The sequence below is a fragment of the Argopecten irradians genome, chromosome 11 (genome assembly GCF_041381155.1).
Source record: "Argopecten irradians isolate NY chromosome 11, Ai_NY, whole genome shotgun sequence".
NCBI classification, from domain to species: Eukaryota; Metazoa; Mollusca; class Bivalvia; order Pectinida; family Pectinidae; genus Argopecten; species Argopecten irradians.
The window spans coordinates 31,014,944-31,035,513 of record NC_091144.1 but is presented as its reverse complement, the minus strand read 5'-3'; the positions used below and the strand labels follow the sequence as shown (position 1 = coordinate 31,035,513).

Below are 20,570 nucleotides of genomic sequence, written 5' to 3'. Positions count from 1 at the left end.
ACAATTATACTTCCATGGTAGATCTTCAGTGTTCTAACTTATTTTATTATTTAACTGTTTTTCATTCTATGAAACCTAATAATTGTACCTTTAAATTGTGCCTTATTTCTGTCTGTCTTTCTACTACTAAATTCAAATCTTGCATAATTCAAATTCTTAACCTGATAGAACATCAAGTCCATGGACCTTTACGGTTACGGAACATATACACTAATTAAAGGCTAGAGATAATCCTTGGTATGACTTCTCACCTCTAACATCATGATTTATTCAACTAGATACACAAAATATGTATTTAAAAGCTAATTACGTTACCCCCTCTCGCGTAATCAGCCGAAACGTGTATATTTGTATGTTTAATTATGTTAAATATCAATCACTAATAACTGGATGTGAGTGAATGTTCATTAAATTAAAGATTTGGAATTTGGATATAAATTAAACATCAACTTAGGTACTACTCTGCTTAATTAGCCTAAGGTATCATTGTAATGACAAGTCATCCCTTAATATCACCTGAATCTTCCTAAATTTATAATGTCTCCCGTAACTTGCCAGTCGTGTCATCAATAGCCATGTCTCGTAGTAGGATGTGCTTTGAGGACGCCTAAATGTCTGCCGAACGTGAATGTCTACTCATTGCCGACCTTGACCTTATAACGGTTCATGGTTAATATTGAAGTCGCCAGAACAAACATGATGGTGCTACACAATGAATGGAATGGTAAATAGTATCATAAACTAGCTCAGTTACATTATCACGGTAAAGAACAGAGGAATACACACAAATACACAGCAAAAAAATATCAAAAGCACTAGCAAAGATAGATAAATTGATAGATAGACAAATCGTTGGATTAACAAGTTTATTGGGCTATTGTACCAGTTACATTCCATCTGTGTGTATAACATTATCAGAGAGAATCGAGAATATCAGAGGTATGAATCGGTAGGTCGTTAATTATGTGCTTAAAATAACATCGCTTTTTTCTGAAAATCTAGGTCGTTGCACTTACAAACGCAACATAACCATCAATACTAAAAAATACCAAAAATACAATATTTCGTCTTTGCATATAATAGCGCTACCTCCCTTGCGGCTAGATATCCATTATGACGTCATCATTTTGTGAGCGAAACTCATCTCGATTTCTCTGAGTATGACGTTACGCTCGCAAACACAAGACGCCACAATCAATACCTACATGTACCTACGTGGGCAGATAACTCTGTAATATTCAGTTACAGGATATGAGATGAAATGGAACAAACCTACATATAACAGAGATATATGACGGACAATATGTATACTAACCACTGCCTCTGTAGTTATGGAAGCCATTCAGCTGACCAGGTAATGTTTTAATCCTGTCCATGTGTGGGATAGGTGAGAGTAACTCGTCATCGGTCGACTGTCCTCCTTCATCTTCTGTGATACCGTCGTCCTCATCAGACACCTCTTTAAGGAGCTGACACACAACGCCGTAACCTTTGGCAAATAGTCTCAAGGTCATACACATTGACATCTCCTCTGGAAGACCTTCACACAATTTCCGCAGCTCGGTGTCGTGAAAAAGCGCAAGCTTATCGTACTCGATCCGCTTTTCTAGAATCGTCATCAGCTTTTTCAGACATTGGTTTGTAAGTGTTGGTTCCATAATGTCATAAACAGTCCTATTTTTGATAATCCGACTTTGAACGTCAGTCCTTGTGACCTGCATGAGTCTCTGATGACTCGCGGAACTTGGCGCTTTGCCGAAAGTCACAGACCGAGATGCTGGATGTTTTGATGTCACCAGACTCAGCTCATCAAGTGTCACTAATGCACTCCGGTAGTTTGATACAATCTGTTCCAACTGTAACTTCATTGCGTCGTGCAGCTGCATCAGATTTCCATTCGAACAATCCACAAGTCCATGCTGGCCTAAATGTTTAAGACATTTGTCCAACGCACGTCGTTTCTGCCTCATCTGGCGCTTCACTTGAGGCTCCACGGACAAAACAATGCGCAAAATATTTCTACACGAAGGATAATACTTTATATCATACTTTTCTGCTTTTGTGGGATTTTGGGATAGCTTCGCAAAACAAACGACCATTCGCTTTAACAGCTGGTCCAAACACAATTGATCCTTCGGAAAGTCATCATTACTAGTGTCGTACAGTTTTACGTATAGTGCCTCTAGGATAGTAAGGCTGTATGGCATGGAGTCGTAAAGAACTTCCAAAGGGACTTCCGCCAAAATACTCCCAAGAGTGATATAGTTCATCTTCCTTATAAGGGTTGCACATTCCTCGTATTTCTTTGTCTCGAACAATAACGCCACTTTACGGAGTGCCACATGTGGAGTAATGTCGTTTGACTCAACATGAACAGTCTCATCTGGGAACCCTGTCGCCCATCGGACATTCCGCCATATTTTCTGCACTCTTTGTCGGGGTATCTTTTCCGGTTTAATTCGTTCCATTCTTCCGGATCCGGAACTTGAACTCTCCGTCTAAAAATAAAACAATACATGCGAATGAAATCAACTAAAATACATGAAGAAGTATGACATTAGATCATGATATGAGTAAATGTCCATCAAACACATTGTGATTATAACTTAGTTTCTAGCCGGATGCTAATAGCAATCCAAGGGATCTAAAATGCTAATAAACAGAGTCCGACAACTACTGAATATTTCATTAAAAACGAGCACAAAAAGTAAATAACCCAAAGTATTTACCATGATAGAACCGGATTAGATAGAGACCCTATCAACATAAATGTCCAAACTGGTCGCGTGTGTCGAAATGAGAGTACACATTATCAATAATCTACAGTACAAAACACAGACCACTGTGTAGAGATATAAATAATTGAGTGATCTATCTATTTACCTCCGTTATAAGATTCACTAATAATTAATGTCCCGATACGGTTAATGCTAGCAACACTTTACAATACTCATCGAGGTCAAGCACCGGAGGATCGAATACAATAAGAGACAATTACCACTGCGTTTTAGAAATTATCGATTAATTTTCATAGTCAATTTAACTATTGGGTTTTGAATTTTGTTACATTTCCATGTTAATGTTTTTTTCAAAACATTTCAAGAAAAATTACATGTGTAATTTTTAAAATACCGTATTTATTACCTTATCATGATTATTAACGTGCCTTATAAATACTTTTAGCTCCTTTCTTTTCTTTAATATTTTTTTCGTCTTGGACAACATCACATTACAGATCATTTTACACCATTAACCACAAAAATATAGCAACATCTAGTCCAATCAGACAACCGATAGCACAAACCGTATGATATGTGGAATTACTGTTAAGTACTACAAACCATAGTGAATGCAGTAGAATAAACCATATTCCTGGCAGCACTATCATAGATCATATATGATTGCAGGCAATACAGTGTTTCAAGTGAACATGTAGTACTTATCCTAGTCAGTATGTTGACATGTATGTTTGCGTGTTTGTTTAATATTTGTATGTTTGTAACAGTGTATTTAGCGATATGCCACGCTATTTTATCATTTACAAATATATATTGCACATATGTAATGTAAATAAATTTAACACACATTGTATACTGTCAATAACTAAAATATTTATAAACAAACTGCTACGTAAAATTGTATTTATGAATAACCAAGTGTTAGAGTGAAGTATCGTTATTACAGGTAGGTCGATCTTAGGTTTATATATTTCAAGTCTAGACTAAAGAATCAAAAAGGCATTTTTACAGTTCCTTTATGATTTCACCAACCATAAAATATACAAAGCTGTAAAATTGTTAATAGGACGATTATTATAAACGGCAAGGTGCGAGTGTAACCAGACACTTTAATACTGCATATAAGTCTACCATAATTTTGATATGAGTATGTGAAAATCCGAAAGAATAATTACCTGTCAATATCTAAATGGTATTTACAATTGCATGTCAATTTACTCCAGAATGGACTTCAACACTTTATTATACCCACAACAAGAAAGGTCAGTATTGTTTTGACAAAGGTAAGAGAAATCTATATTTAGAAACCCAAACCTCTTTATGAGATAAATTGCTATGATATAACGTCTCTCCGTTTGATTTGCCAGCTCACGATAACGGACAGTGGTTGAGCTCTTTAACTATTCCTTTGAATAGGCATACAAAATTGGTGTTAAGTTATTTGTACTCCGAAATGTATTCGGCATATCTGATCCAAGTTTGCCATAAAACGAAAATGATTATTTATAATGAGAGCCTAGATTTGTATTGAATAATGAAAGTTTCCTTAACCTATTCCTCTAGTTTTTAACAGCTCCTATTGACAGACTATGTTTATCTAATCAGTTACTCATCAAGTAAATGAATATGGATCTATATATATTATATCTATGTCAAAGCATAAGCTACGTTAACTTCTAAGAAACATAGTTCTTGCGTTATGAAAGTTATTATTCTACTAAAAATCAAATATAATTTAAAAGCATAGCTGACCACCAATAGAATTCAAGCGTTTTTCACAGAATGATAATCAATCCAAAGCTATTTGTCACATAAATAATCTTCTCATAAAAATATAAGTAAAGTGTAAAATAATCACCTATTGGGTAGCCCAAGTTGATTATTTTGGAATCTTCCAGAGCGATATGACACAATATATATATATATATTTTATTTTATATTTTCACTATTCGGATTGTTCACTTAGATATCAATATATAGCACACTGGTATCATCTCGGTCTTTTCTTTTTAGAGGTACCGACGTAATATTACTATTATGTGTTACGTCACAACCGAACAATATTGCTCTCTGTGAACGTTAACCACCGCCCGAGCGTTGTGTTCATCAGGATGGCGTTCTGCAGTTGTAGTTTTTTTCTAATAACAAATGTATCCTATTGACAAGTTCCATCATTTAATAAATAATGATGAATAATTTTAAGAAGAATAATAACCTTAAAACGTCACCCTGACGAACTCAAATTATTTGGGCAATGTAAGTTCATAATCACACTATTAGTTTGTTATTCACCAATATCTGATATCTCCGTGCATTTGTAAATATCATTTAACCAAAACATTAACTTTAAACAAAGGCTATTGAACGTTCGGAATTTGAACATGATACTCATGTAAGAGTTGTTCTATGCGTATTGCATGAGGCCACATGCATGTAGACTACAGTTGTGTCTCGATAAGAAACGAAATGAAATGAATATTTTGAGAGGCCCGTATCCGTGATCAGAAATAAGTCCTAAAAACAATTTTCACTTGACTCAATGTACACTGCTGTCGATCTGACAACAACATTGTCGTGTCTTCCAAACTCCACCCTTCACTCGCATACTATACCGTACTAAATAAGGTATCATTATCACCAGCCTAATTACATGTCTTGTGTTATAGTGTTTGTCCTCGCACCTGCAGGTGTCAAATATAACGCAAGGTCCGATTTCTACACACACACTGCCAAACTGAAAAGCGAATGAAATGAAACTTTTTTGCTTTACTCTTCATAGTACAATGCATACCAGACGTTATGTATATGATAACATAAAGAGGTTATAGTAGGTGAGATGTATTGATTTGCAATAGTCTAGCCTATTCTGTTCGGTCTTTGCAATTCACCTTCCCACAATGCCTATCTGTCTCACTGTCCCTCACCCGCCCAAGTCTGTCCCACTGTCTGATTATCACCTATCCCTATCGTGGTAACAATGAAACAGATCAATACATGCGTCATCATTGTTTGTGTCATTTCAATAAACTATTGTGGAATCCTTTCTTTTTACTGACAAATAAAGCGCGAAATATGAACCGTGAACCAAATAAACGCGCGCAAAAAGTGTTTTGCTGAGAAAGCAGAGTTGCAGCCTCAGTAGAAGTCCAGCAGAGAGTCAGACGTGAAGTAGAAACCCAAACAACTCAAGCCGTGTTTAAGTGATGTTTTTAACGTTCCGAGACTGGTGGCCAGGCTAAAATAAAACACGCTCGGAATTATCGAATTTTGTAAGCAATAAATGTTGGGGAAAATTCTACATATCTTATAAGACCACTATGCTATATTCTTCAATTACCTTGGAGATTATGTGCATGTATTATAACCATACATAGCAAGTAACATAACATAAAACTATTTAATTGTGATACTGACTGCCAACAAGACTGTGTTATGATAATATGTCAGATGAAAACAGAAAACCACTAATGGTACAATAGCCACATTGCCGGTCACCCAGGCACGTAATTACATCCACACTAAGTTATAAACGGAGCGTAGTGGAGTTTAGACACTGTGGTTACCAAGAGTGAAATGACCATCAATATACAAATATCATAATATCTTAGTTCTGATTTTGAAATAGAATCTTTTATGAAATTGACTATTATTTGATATTAGAACCGAGGCATGCTGTTCCTTTCATTTACACTATAGGTTTGATACACCATATTGTGTTGATATACATTGTACCTATGACATATACGTACTGGACCTAAGAACGCTCGCCCCTTGAGAGGTCAGCCGTAAATAACAATATTTTTGTTTACTACCTACTTTATCGATAATGTCGTTAACACCGACGGAGAAACTCCTCATTGATGTTTATGTGTTTAAAATCGATTGTGTTTCGGATAAGTTGTTGTAACAATAACCTATTCAAAATCATTTCACCATCATTTGTGGTAAACAAATCAGCGTCGTGGATTTTAAATGATTACGTTCGAAAATGCGAATTATTTACGGGTAAGACTATCCGGATATAAGTTTAATTGTACCAAAGAGTTCTTCATTTTTTCCCTTTCAAACTGAAATGACACAACATGTTTTCTGAAAAATTTCTTACCATTATTAAATATTATGCAAAAATGACCTGAATAGCAGTTTATTACCGAATTTGAAGGAACAAATTATGAAGGTTGTTCAGCATATCTGTCAAATGCCAATACTAGAAAGTGTATGGTGCTATGACCGGTGTCTTGTCCTGTACATTTACATACGTTGTCGCTTTTCAGTAATCAAGGAGTCAGAAGGATTGTTGTACAGTACCATTGCGCAAATGGCATTTTTTGTGTATGTCTTGTTTTGGGTACAAAATGAACAAACAACTTATTAGGGGATACTATCACTGAAATACATGTATGTTATTCTTGCTGTTTAAAAAGACTGTCCATCAGTCTGATAATATGGAAAATAGCAAAAACAATGGAATTTCAGTTTTAAGGAAGTGGTAATTCACCCAAGAAACGTGTGGTCTTGTGAACATTACATTTGCCAGAAGTCTCTGGCCATGATTCATTCACTTGCGACATCGTCCTTAATAACCCGGCGTGTTCATTTGACGGGGTACTATAGTCCATTTAGGAATTAGCTGACCTCACACCAGTTAGAACTGTAGAGATATCAAACAATAACTAGTTTATACAGTTAGAACCATGACAACTGTATACAGTCTTTTGATTGGTTTGTTTAACTGGGTGATAGACGTTTCGAGACATGACGTGTCTGTCTTAGTTTTAAACCGCATTAACAAACGAGTTAAATGAGGCAATTAATGGTCTAAGTTGACCTTTTAACTCCAGACTGGTCAAAAGAAGTGGCCGAAGCTAATTACAAACCAATAAGGCCAGAGTATAACACTTTAATCCAAATCTTAACTTTTAGATCGTGTGGTCAAGACGTAATTGTGATAAGTATTGTCAGCTTACGTCAGTTTTTACCTATTGTTTACTCATCTATATAAACGCTTTAACACCTTTAAACTTTTATAATTTGTTTGATAATGATAATACTGACGTAAACAAATATAATAGTGTGGCATTGTTTCAGATATGTACATACATGCATGTAAGATTTTACCAATATTGATACAGCCATCAGTTCATAGCAATTGTGTTCAGGATAAGAACGCGGCTTCGATACCAATAAACCGATTGGAGTAAATATTTACACTCATTTCGATGAGTAATTGGCAATTTGATAATTACTTTGATCCGTCAGTTTTCCATTTACAAAGCCGTTAACCGGACAATATGGGTCAGATAGTCACAGTCAGGTTATTTAACCCGAATAAACAGACTAGCGGATCAAAGCAAGTTTGTAGGGGATGGTCGGATAAATGAAAATTGAGTAGGCTTTAATTTTAAATCAATTGGTTGTCAAAATAAATCTCCAATATGTTGAGTAAGGGATGAAAAATGAGTAAGTAATTTAATTCGTTAGTAAGAATGTGATAGAATAATAAAACCTGACCTATGCCTCTATGATATGTATAGCTTATGTAAGATCGAACTACTTTATCTTCTGTAATCTTGAGTATAGTCAATGATCACGTTTTACAATAGGACAACTCATTCTTAACAAAAAGGAAAACCACAAAAAATACTTACAAAAACGTCAATGATAAAGTTTATCTTTGATGCTTGCTCAAAAGAAGTCCTATTTTGATAACAAATTGATGACCTAGGTCGTTTTAATATAAATTTATGAAGTATAGAAAATGTGTTGAATGTATGCTTAATATGTATCTGTATATTATTTTGAACTATGTATATTGTATAGAAAATTCCATTCTCTGCAGGAATGTCGAAACCAATTTTGGCTGTGAAAATCATCATTAACATATCGTTATTTTATCCATAACGTATTTGTACTGTTTTTTACATAGATATCAATTCTGAACTCTGGAATTAAAAAACCAATGCAATATAATTAATATATATAGGCTTAACACCTGCAGACTGTATCAACATCCCATTCCTTATTATAAAAATACAAAACATAGCATAATGCCACTTTCTGTATCTGCTGACACAAATGTCATATTTTAATGACATTAAAGAACAACACCTAAGTTCACGTACGATACAAACTTAACGATGCCATACCTTTACTTTTGGCACCATCGCAGCAAATACATGTATAACCCTTAGAAGTCTACCATGTTACGTTTCTGGTATTATTCGATTTTCATAACTAATTATATGTAACCTTCGAGAAGAATACAGACAGTTGATATAGAAATTAAGATCTAGAGATATAGTTTGATGAAGACTAAGGATAAGTTTTAGGGTCATCATAACCATAAGTTATCTCGGTGATAAGTACTCCTATCGAATATTATATACGGGATAAAATTTATTCTTCAAATTGGGTTTTGTTCTAGATCTCCTACGCAATGTTAAGTAAACATACGTTTATATAGGTATTCATATTCTTCTCATTGTGCACTCGACTATGCATTTGATTGATGTATTTTTCTGCTAGAAATAATATAAGACTTAACGAAAATTAATGAGGAAGAAATGATAAATCGGGTCTATATACAAAAACAATTCTGTATACAATCCTAGCACAGTCACATATCCATTTAAGTGAATCCATAAGCTCAAAGCATTATTGAGATAGTTAATATGACACATGTAGCAATCTTGGAATATCTCTCAAGTTAATTGACTATGGCCAGTTTATTTTTTTCTTATAATATTCAACAGTTCAACCCGTGTTGATAAAATACAGCCATTAGTGTATATAGGTTAAATCAAGATAAATCATACTGCATTAATCAAGACCACAGATTCCAAAGGCTAGGCAAAGATAGAACTAGATAGAGGAACGTTCATCTTTGCAAACCTATTAAACACTGGATAGAAATGTTTGATAGCCTGGTCATGCAATACATGTACTAAAACTCCATAATGTATCTTAAAAGTACGTTAGAATCTTATGCCTGTGTTTATGACACCTCAAAGTTCAAATACATAACAGTGAAATAATATATAAAAGCTAGTTCAAATACATAAGAGTGAAATTATATTTAGTTTAAATATATATCAGTTTAATGGAAGAGGTACATGGAAATTTAAGATGTCAAATGGGCACTAACCTACATGTACATACAGAGTGAGGGTACAATGAGTCAACATGTCACTGGATTACAAATTGTTCTGATGTTACACATCATAAAACACGATAATTTGTGGACAATTATGTTTTTAGGTCAACATGTACAAATTACTAATGTACGGTCTTCTAGACCAATAATAATAACAACAAACCGAACATAACTAATGGTTTGGCGGAGGGAAGGTGTAGGGTCAGGCTGGACATGAGACGGCACGTGACTGTAAAAGTGACAAATATATTGGATTAAACCTATTATAATGGCCGCTTCTATGGACGTGTTGGGTAGGGTTTACAAAAATAAGCTGATCGGTTTTTGTCTGGTTAATTCTTTTCTATAATTGTCCAGGTTGTTAGTGCCATGAGATGGTGCCTTAGGCCTACAACGTTGATCGGCACCAATATCGGCTATACAAACGAATTGTGGTGTATTGAGTATAAGGGAATATAGCTATTTAGAAGGATAAATGGGTTTGTTTTGATATGAACTGGCACGGAACTAACGCACCTGCTTCGTAAATTAGTGAGGCCTTCCATTCCGGTCAGCCAAACAGGATATGAACTGTTTATATTTTATGATATATGCAGTTCAATATTTAGTTTCAAAGATGTGTGATATCTACACATATGACAACTAAAAAAAAAAACATGAATAAGGAAGGTAACAAATAAAGTGCATTTCTGAAAATTCTACCGCACTTATAAGTCTCTATCCTACGTAAAGCCTTGATGAATTATATAATCTACCCTGTTTGTAGACGTAAAGACGAATAGACGTTAATGAAAAAACACGATATTTGAAGTCCCTAACATGCGTTCATTAGGCAGGGACATTACTTGGTGTATGGTTCTTTGTCCTTAAATTAACAGCTATTATTACTGGACAAGGATCTCCTATAAGTAATTGCTAAAGTTAGTGAATGACACTTGAATTACCTTTATTTCATTTACTGAAAACAATCTTAACTGAAAAAAATATTTCTCGAATTCGACACAACCACTTACGAGTAAAGTGCCATTCTCCCCAATGTTTATTATTAGCTATGTAGACCAACGCTACGACAACCTGGACTAGGCACGTAGCAAATCACACATATTACCTTATTACCATTGTTTCAAAATGTGGTTGTAGTTAACTGATTTCAAGGTTTTATGACATTTGATCGTTTGGACAATTCAATAAGTGTCAGACTTATCGCCTATCTTACATTTAGCGCATTGTATCTATGCACTATCGAAAGGTTAGTTTGTATCTGTATATTTTTTATAAACATTGGTGTCCTTTCATGCAATAATTGATGCACTATTGATTACAAGTATGCAAATAAAACGTATAACGTATCTTTTAATAATTCATCATAAAAACGCATACTACCCTACACTAATAAATAATATGGCGGTTTTATGAGTTCATGTCCAGTGGCAAGTATGAACAAATCATTAAAATGAAATCGGATCAAAAGATAATAACGATCTATCTTATCGTATTTAGGTTGACAAAGAATAGATATGTTGTATATCCTACACACCTTATTTACATGATTATCCCATTGTTTAAGGATAAATCAAATCTCAGGTATCTGCTGAGTTGTCGTCTGCTCAGTGAACCACCGAAAGGGTACATGGATATAATATTCACAAAGGGTCATACAAGGAGACCCACGATAAAGATTATGCAATAAACTGGAAACCTAATAACGTTCTTAACATGATTTTTTGGTAGGCAACTAAAGCGTTTTACTTCATACATAAAAATTTAAACCCATTCAATTTATCTTTCATCCTAACTTAAAGGTTTGTCCAAGGTAGTTTAGTTTCACGTCGATGAGGTGTATTCCCTTATAAACCGTATAGCCGGCTTTTTTTTCGGCTTAAAATTTTCGCGATTTGGACAAAAATAAATCTTAGTGTCTTTAAAAATTTTGCTTTTCTGCTATAAGGGTATATATAATTTATTCATTTTATAATTTTGGGCAGATCATTTTTTGCGATCAAAGCAATATAGCAAAACCGCGAAAATATCAACAACGCGAAAGTAACAAGCTATGCGATATTGGATTTTGAATGTGAAAGTAAAATGCTTTTTAAGTTCATTGCATATCATTTGGCAAAACCATTATGTACTTTTCAGTCCAGTCTTGCGTAATTAATCTTGTTAGAAAGCACTCTGAACAACAAAATATACAGTTACGTCCAAACATTTACTGCACGTGTCTAAAATACCAATTATGTTTCAATCATAACATGATTTCTCGGCTTGAAAACAAATACCTATTCTTTAAAATCTAAGTAACGAAGCACTACCCAGTAGTTTAAAAATCAACAAGCATGATAAGAATTCACAATAAGAAAGGAGATTAGTCCGTTGGAGGTAAAATTTAATAAGACTCTCCACTTACCAACATCTCGAGTGGTGGTTGTCTTTTGAAAGAAACAAAGTGGCAGTGGAATGGCCCTTGTTGAGAACAATGGGAGAGTATGAATGTGGGAGCTGGTAATATCGATTGCTAGTGAGAATATTATGTGTAACCTTACCGGTTGAAGTGATCTAAGACTTTGTCATAAAGACCCTTTACTTATCCCTTTGTTGTTATCGGGTGACTTTACAATAGATTACTTCATTCTCTTCGTTGTGCTGATTATTTTCTTTGGAAGCAATTGAAAACAATTATTGAATATAGCTTCGGGCTTTTTCGTTGGTTTGATTTTTTTTTTTTTTTTCTTCTTCTTTTTTTAAATAAAATATAAAATTAATAAAATGGGTCTTGTCCTGGTATTACCTTGTACTCTTGTACAAACTGATTAAAAAAAACATTAGGGTCTGTCTAACATTAACGCTAAATACATAGCAGTGAAATATTTACTTTTTTATTTAAAGGAAGTAGTTCTAATTATCCAGAAAATAATTGTTCGAAATGAAGTTCAATCTACTGATATGTCTTCTGTGAGTAAAGCAACAGCCAATAACGAGTGAACACACGAAGGACGATAAAAAGACAAAACTACTGTACAATATTATTTCCCAATATGATATAACGAAATTCCTACGCGTTACTTGGTAGTCAGTCTTAACTTATTTTAACTTAACTTATTGAGGAAGGTTTGTATATCGATATTTACAGAAAATTGATGTGATTAAGGATGTACAAAACGGCCATTAGGGTCTTTTCTCGGATGTTGAACTATCCAATCTATTTTGTGAAAAGCTGTAAAAACATTCTCTTAAATGTGCTCGGAAGAAATCAAAAGTTATACAGGCATTAGACATGGAAATCTAGAACTGGGATACATTATGCTTCCAAATTATATACATGTATCTTCATGGTGATAACGTAGTCGCCAAGCAATATCATGTTACAAAAAACGACCACTTCCTAATGACATAATCATATTTTCAGTAACAATTTCCCGTGTTATTAATCATAAGCTATATCAGTTCTAATTAATTAAGTTTCTAACCCTAAGAAAAATATCAGAAAACTTAAGAAATTGACAAATAAGTCCTGAGTAATTTCAAAATTTATCAACATAAATCATTATGAAAAAGTCCATTGCTCTTGAGATATATTTCGAAAGTGTCGCATGATTACACAAATATCCGTAGGGGACTCTCACTGTCGGGGTTTATGTGGTATATTGAGTGTATTCCGGAATATTGACTGTTACAATTAACTATGTTGGTATGTTAACAAGGTGTTTGGAACGTTTCCAGACATACTGGTATATCTATACATTCCGCCTAATTAGTTTTAACAACGATATTACGGCACGTTAACTTTTTAAAGTACAAGACTTTTACTAAAAGACATGTACAACTGGAGGGTTGTCTATGTTATAAAAAGTTCGGTCATCTTACAACGACTTGTTTCATGATATTTAAATCGTTATATTTGAAATAAGAAATTTCCGAAAGAGTTCGAAATAAATTTATTTCATTTATTTCATACACAATATACCTACATGTACATTTTATTTATATATGTTATAGTATTTGAAATAAAATTGTACTGTTCAACACAGTCGGGTGGTTTAATTTCGTTAAGCTAACAATACTTATAATAAGCGTGTAATGGTGTATCATATATAGGTAATATATGTTGTTTTGTCCTCTTTAACCTATCAACAAAATATGATATATAGTGAATGTTCACACAGCCCATTACAGCCAGTCCAATGGTTTTGATCTACATTTGACATTATTACGACCATGTCCATATGTAATTTATATCATACATGTAATTATACCATTCTACATGTATTTAAAATCATGTCCATTTTGTAATTAACACATCGGCACATAATTGTAATTATATGTATTTATATAATAATAAATTTATACGTCATTATATTTGATGAAGTCATGGAAGTTCATACGAGATCAACGTTTATTGATCAATTCTGATTTCCAATATGGCTTATAGACCTTCTTTTAAATGGTATCGCAAATGTGCCATCTTTCAATGTTTATTTATGGGTAAAATAGTGCAAAACCAAAAGGAAACAAAAAAACAGACTCAATCATATCAATATTTCCATATACTCTAGACATTGAAATTCAAGCGAGACGAAAATTTTCACTTATTCCACGAAGGCTATTTTACCGCGAAAAATTTCCCTTAGCATAACTTGTGATAATATAAGCTGGTGCTACATGTAAAGGAATGAACGTGTATTCGTAGCGAAAATGACACCAGCGCATAAAGTGTACATTTGCAAATCAAGACATGAAGCACTGTCGAAAATATCCATGGTTACAGTAAATAGACGGTAATGTAGTTAGTATGTTGAAAGAAAATATCTTAAAGACGTCAATATGTCAAAATCTGGACAGGGTGATAATTCATGATCTGTTATACTGTATATCAAAAGAACATCACACACATACAAATGTATGTATCTGCCGAACCATGTCATTAACAACATGTATAAAGAGCAATAATAAGGCAACTGACGAAACTAAACAAGCAAACGTTTTATTAGAAGTATTCTGCTACGTTGTTATCTTTGTTTCGCGAGTTAAACTTTCCGCACCTATGTACATGTTCACAATATGGCCATTTAAAAGTCACACTATATGGCAAGTTAAATTTTAGATATTGTTTTCAAAATGCATTGTATTTTTGTGGACTTCCGTTCGAAATACAAATACTGCAACCTTTTGTTAGAAATTTAAAGGTATGTAAGCTTTTAAAAGTTATCAATTATAATACGTTATCATGTAATCTTAAAACCAATAAGAGTTTTCTTTAGAAGTTGTTAAAATAATTTTTCCTATATACATACGAATTTTAAAAACATAGATTATTAGGGAGAACATTGGATACCGTGTGAAGCTATCGGAAATACCCATATCGAATTCAAAATGTCAATGCACACGAACGAGCGTTAAACTGATGTGCTACAACAAGGGTATAGGTTTCAATTTTCGCAGTGTACTAAGACAAAGCCACCTTTAAGGTTTCCTCTTAGTGTAAGAAAAGGCGACCAAAAACACAGGAAATATGTCCTTACCAAGGCAACAACAACCTACTTCATCACTTTTCGTAACTTTAAGAAAATAAAATCGTGCATCCAAAGCCCCTATGTATGCATATAAAAGTGTGGAAAATTCTTTTAAAGCATCGTACATGAAATCATCCTGATCGCGAAGTAAATTGTAATCCTAAATATTTTTCAGCATTATTATGTTGTATAAATATTCGAACACATTACCAATGTGTGCCTGCCATAGTCGTCGTCCACATACTAAAGTAATTTTGTTTCTAAACCCAACATCTCTCGATGCCTTTTACAATAGTTTTGACTTACTAGGTCCTTATTTCATCAATGTTCAATAAACTAATCATTTTTGGTTTTAATGAATTATGTATCATACTATAGATTTTGAAGTTATGCAATTTTCTTCAAGGTAGAAAATCTACCAATTAAAAAATGATGTTGAATTTACTTGGCTTGAACAGATTACTGCTCAAAATCATATCCCTTGAATATCCTGGTTTAAATTTTGGTAAATTCTAGTGGTGAAATAAGCATATAATAACAGGTTTAAATACATCACAAATTGAGTGCCCTCGTCAGCCATCTCTTTTAATAAACACCATCGAGTGATCTTGAGAAGAAATAAATATGAACTATTACTACAAACCTTGCATTTATTTGGAGGTACAGTACACTTACATTTATCGTTTTTGTGGTAAAAGTATTCAGGAAATACATTGCCTGCGCTAAGAAGTTTACCTTGCTTCTGCAGAAAAGTATTACGACTGCTACACTATTAAATATTTTCGGAAATAATTCATTTAGTAACCAACTATTGCAAGCCTTAATATAAAGTTCACCTTGTGATTATGTGTCCATATGTCCGTTCGACGCAGTTTAATATTGTGTATGTTTAACCATTACGTTTACCGATTTTACATCAGAACTGCATTCGTCTATCCATACTCTTATTTAGATCTGACAGAATTATATCAACTTACGTTGCAAACTGACACTACTAACTATACCATGAAACCAGAAGTTATTCGATTATATCCTTCACATCTTCATTTAAATACAATAAGAATGAAATTATTAAGGATTTTCACATAGTTATTACTTCTAACAAATTGTACTTACCTCTTGATGACATGGAATGAACTAAAATTTTGACTACAATAAAAATTCCCAAATCCCTACAAGATACCAGAAATGGCAGGAGGTAAATGCCCTTTATCTTTACCAAATTGCGGGTCAGCAAACATGTGTAAATGGATCTAATTGTGTACGTTATCAAAGACGATTCTGTGACCCATTACCTGTACTGGTTATATTTACCTCTGATAACATTGTGAAGCTGGGCATGGTCGTAAATGTCTGGCCACTATTGTCCGAATGTATTCATCCAACAAGCAACGGGAGAAAAACTTGACCACGGTGCTCAATGAAACCGCTGCTTCTTCTGCGCCTGTGTCGACATTTTCAATATTTGGACACGACTTTCACTCCATTGTTTCACATGCTGTTGAATCCTCTATATACTTTTTTCGCTAATATATTTTTTCATGAGTCAACTTAGTAGTTGATATCTTTAGTAAAATGAACGGCGAAGTTTTGCGTAGTATGTCCGTCCGCCAGGTGTCAGCGTACATAAGATTCTGGCGACTAAAGCCTCAACTGTGTGAGTGTTTCAGGGTTATACCTTTAAGTCTACACGCTTGATTGAATCCTCTAATAGCAGGCCATGTGTATATATTCTGAAGATGATTCCGTACTATAACAGAGAGCAAGCATTGGCAATATGTTAAATGTCGCACAAAACGTGTTGACATTAATAAGTCAGCCAAAACTATTGTTGAAATATCCTTAGTTTAAGATCACTGATCGTGAAACACCGATGCACCTCTTTACAGTTTATATCTAGAAATATAGTAATCTGTTAGGCTGTGGATATCACGAACGAAGATATTCAGATAATGATGTGTCTAACCATTGTCGTGTAACTTACGTCAATGTATCTGTCGAGGGGCCAAATTATTTTAGACAGCCCCGTTATAATTAATTTATTAACTGTTTAGGTTTTTTTTAATTCATTATCAAACATGGTCTCCACGACGCTCGTGCTTATTCTTTTCAGTATTCGGTTGATAACACTATGGCATGCAAGCAAATGAGTAATATTGAAAGCGAACTTCAATATAAACTTTTTAACGTAAATCTCTTCAACGATATTTTATTTTTAACTCACTGCTATGTTAGTCTAGTAGAAATTAAATATGTATCTGATAACAATGACCAAACTAAACAATATCATCATTAAAGCCGCATAATCCATATTTTTCAGGGTCCGTAAACTAAACAATGACAGAATATGGTGTAATAGCCCTAAAAAGTTATCGAACTTTCACCAAATTACGAGTCTAGAAAGTTCCGAGATCCAAAGATATAAATATGCTTATTTTCTTTTGTTGATTTACGGACCTTCAAGATACGGATTATGCGGCTTTAAATGACATGATAAAGAAAAACCAAAACTTCGCCATGCAAGAAATACCAGTTCGGGATCTTCTTGTGCATTATATTGCACCGTCATATTCCCCAAGTACTAATAGTAATTAAATGTTTACGGAAGGTTGTGTCTCACTTGCACTTAATGTTAAATTTTATTGTACATTGATAAACAAGATAAACATATGCGTCTGATACATCACATCATGTCATATGTGTTGTACATCAACATTAGAGTGTGGTCAGTTGGTTTAATTTTAAAACGTTGTGGTGTTGAAACATTGCATTTTTCTGTAGTTTACGTCTACTGAGTTAACTTGAGTTTTTAGAATCATGACAAAAATACTAATTAGGTCATTATGACCTACTTTTAATGATTTAATGAAATTAGCAAACCCAAACTTAATTCTTGTTATAGTGCACGTGGTTATATACACGTATGTTCTCGTTCCTGTTTTACTTTTAGTGTATTTTACGTTTAAACATTATTAATTCAATTTCTCTTTTCTCTCGCGATATTTTACCATGAAATCACAATATATGAAAACGAGTCTATGTGGTTTGAATAGGATAATAAAATATTAACCATTCAGGACCTAATATCAGTAGATACAGTAACACTAGTCCGCACTTGTCCCCCTTCCAATGTTAGATTCAAATTTACTTTTTCTTTTTTATTCTTTTCGACATAGGCGTCACCAATGGAGCAGTGGAAATTTTACTTGTTGAACAACTTTTATCGATACTTAATATTTCAATAAAATTGGTATATTTATCAAAGGATAAATCAACTTATTTTTAATCATATTCGGGACAAGTTAAGCGTAAATGAATATGATAAATAGAACATGTGAATACAAAATGCCAAAATGTATCAATATCATTATAGAAACTCAACGGTTTGTGAACGGTTATTAATATAATACCTTTGATATAATCGTGTATCGTTTTTCTGATCAAATTTCATTAGGTGTTTATGCACATGCCTCTTCATGTTTATTAACAATTTTAATACTGGTGCCTGGACAATATCACATAGCATAGTTAAATTAATGAGGTGAAACATGTTCGTCAATCAATTTCAATTCGTTAAAATAGACTCTGAAGTAATTTATATATATATTCAAGTTCAATAAAAACTTGAAAATAAAAACCTTTGTAAGATATATCGTACTCTGTCATAGAGATATGGTTAATTAAACATGAGTGGAAGTTTTCGTTTCTTTATTCGTTACATATGCATGAAAATATTCAAGAAATATTAAGATTTAAAAAAAAGAATTTGTAAAATAGGTTAAAATTTATTGCAATAAAGACTTATTTAACTTAGAAATGTGAAACAAAAGTATGTTGTTTTAATCATCTTCCAACTTTGTTGCCATGCCAACTCAACTCCGATTTAAGATTCATTATTTTTCTTTTTTTTTTGAAACATTATATTTTAGTGATAGCTTTCGATGAACAATATCGGGGACAAATCTAACTTGACTTTTTGTTGATAGTTACGTATAGTGTGGCTTTAAATACGTATCCCTTTCAGGACATAATATTAAGAATAATGCGATGTTTTATGAGACATAAATACTAAGTACATAATGTTGCCTGTAAACCGATTACAAAACTTTAAACTGATATTCTCAAATAAGAATGCTAAAGTCATTATGTATTTTGACATTATGACAAGTGTCGAGTATACGTACCTAGATGTACCAATGCACTAAACGAAACATTTCAGTTATTTGTACAAGAGGTGGCCATTTCAGCTAATGATGCTTAACTTAGTCACCCCTAAAGATACATTTAGGCTCTTCTTAATGAAACACTAGACCAGTCCATTATTAAATCGCAGGGGTCAATCGAATTAACAACTTAACCCCTAAAACTATACTCGCCTGACCAGTCATCTGACCGACAGCATGGTAATGGAGGTAATTTCATTTTAATTCCAATAGCGTCCTTATCATATCAGTAAATGTTGATTTAAGACTTAATTTCGTTCGCCCAAACAGTTTCCCTTTGACCAGATGTACGATAAAGTACGGACATAAGTTCAGAGACAAATGACCGGAGTTTATATAAATTGTATCCCCTTATCCCTGTATGTCAGATGCAACACTAGGTTGTCAAAAGATAGAGGATTAAAAAGGACGCGGAGATACGAAGGAATGTAACATTTAATCAGTTTTATATAATTATCTGCTCTATGTACGTTATCTCTATATACAGATATAGCGACCACCTCTGTACTTTGTATATATTAATCACCTGTTTTTTTTAAGATCACTTTCTTTAAGTAGAATCAAATGACAAAATTCAAATAAATTTGACCTGTGTATTTTAAAGGCCACTACTTGCTGTTAAAGTTCTATTTTTATTATTTTTACTCCGCTCTCGGTCATTTTAACTCTAATTCGACACTGTAGGGGTAAATTGTACAACCACAAGTTGCGCTCATCGTATACATGTATTTATTTTGCAAACAATTTGCATGTATTATAAATATATAAGCCAGTGTAAATAATTTACCGTCTAGATCAGTTTTGACCGATTTATAAAAAATATAGTTACAGTGTACATAATAGACCCGTAAATCTGCCTTTATTATTACGTTTTTTATATAAGAAAAAAAACCAATAATACCCTAGGCAGGTTTAGCGGATATGGACATACATGTACAGTGTATTT

The 20,570-nt window shown here is 33.4% G+C and overlaps 1 protein-coding gene across 1 annotated transcript in view; it reads right to left on the bottom strand.

Moving 5' to 3' along the window:
* Positions 1 to 17,245, bottom strand: part of LOC138335292 (uncharacterized) — a 28,312-nt gene extending 11,067 nt beyond the window's left edge. The window contains exons 1-2 of the mRNA XM_069284312.1: positions 16,716 to 17,245; positions 1,316 to 2,498 (exon numbers count right to left, since the gene is read on the bottom strand). Of these exons, the coding sequence (XP_069140413.1) occupies positions 1,316 to 2,498; positions 16,716 to 16,742 (1,210 nt within the window). The 5' untranslated portion in view covers positions 16,743 to 17,245. The remainder of the gene's footprint in view (positions 1 to 1,315; positions 2,499 to 16,715) is intronic.
* Positions 17,246 to 20,570: the final 3,325 nt, after the last annotated feature.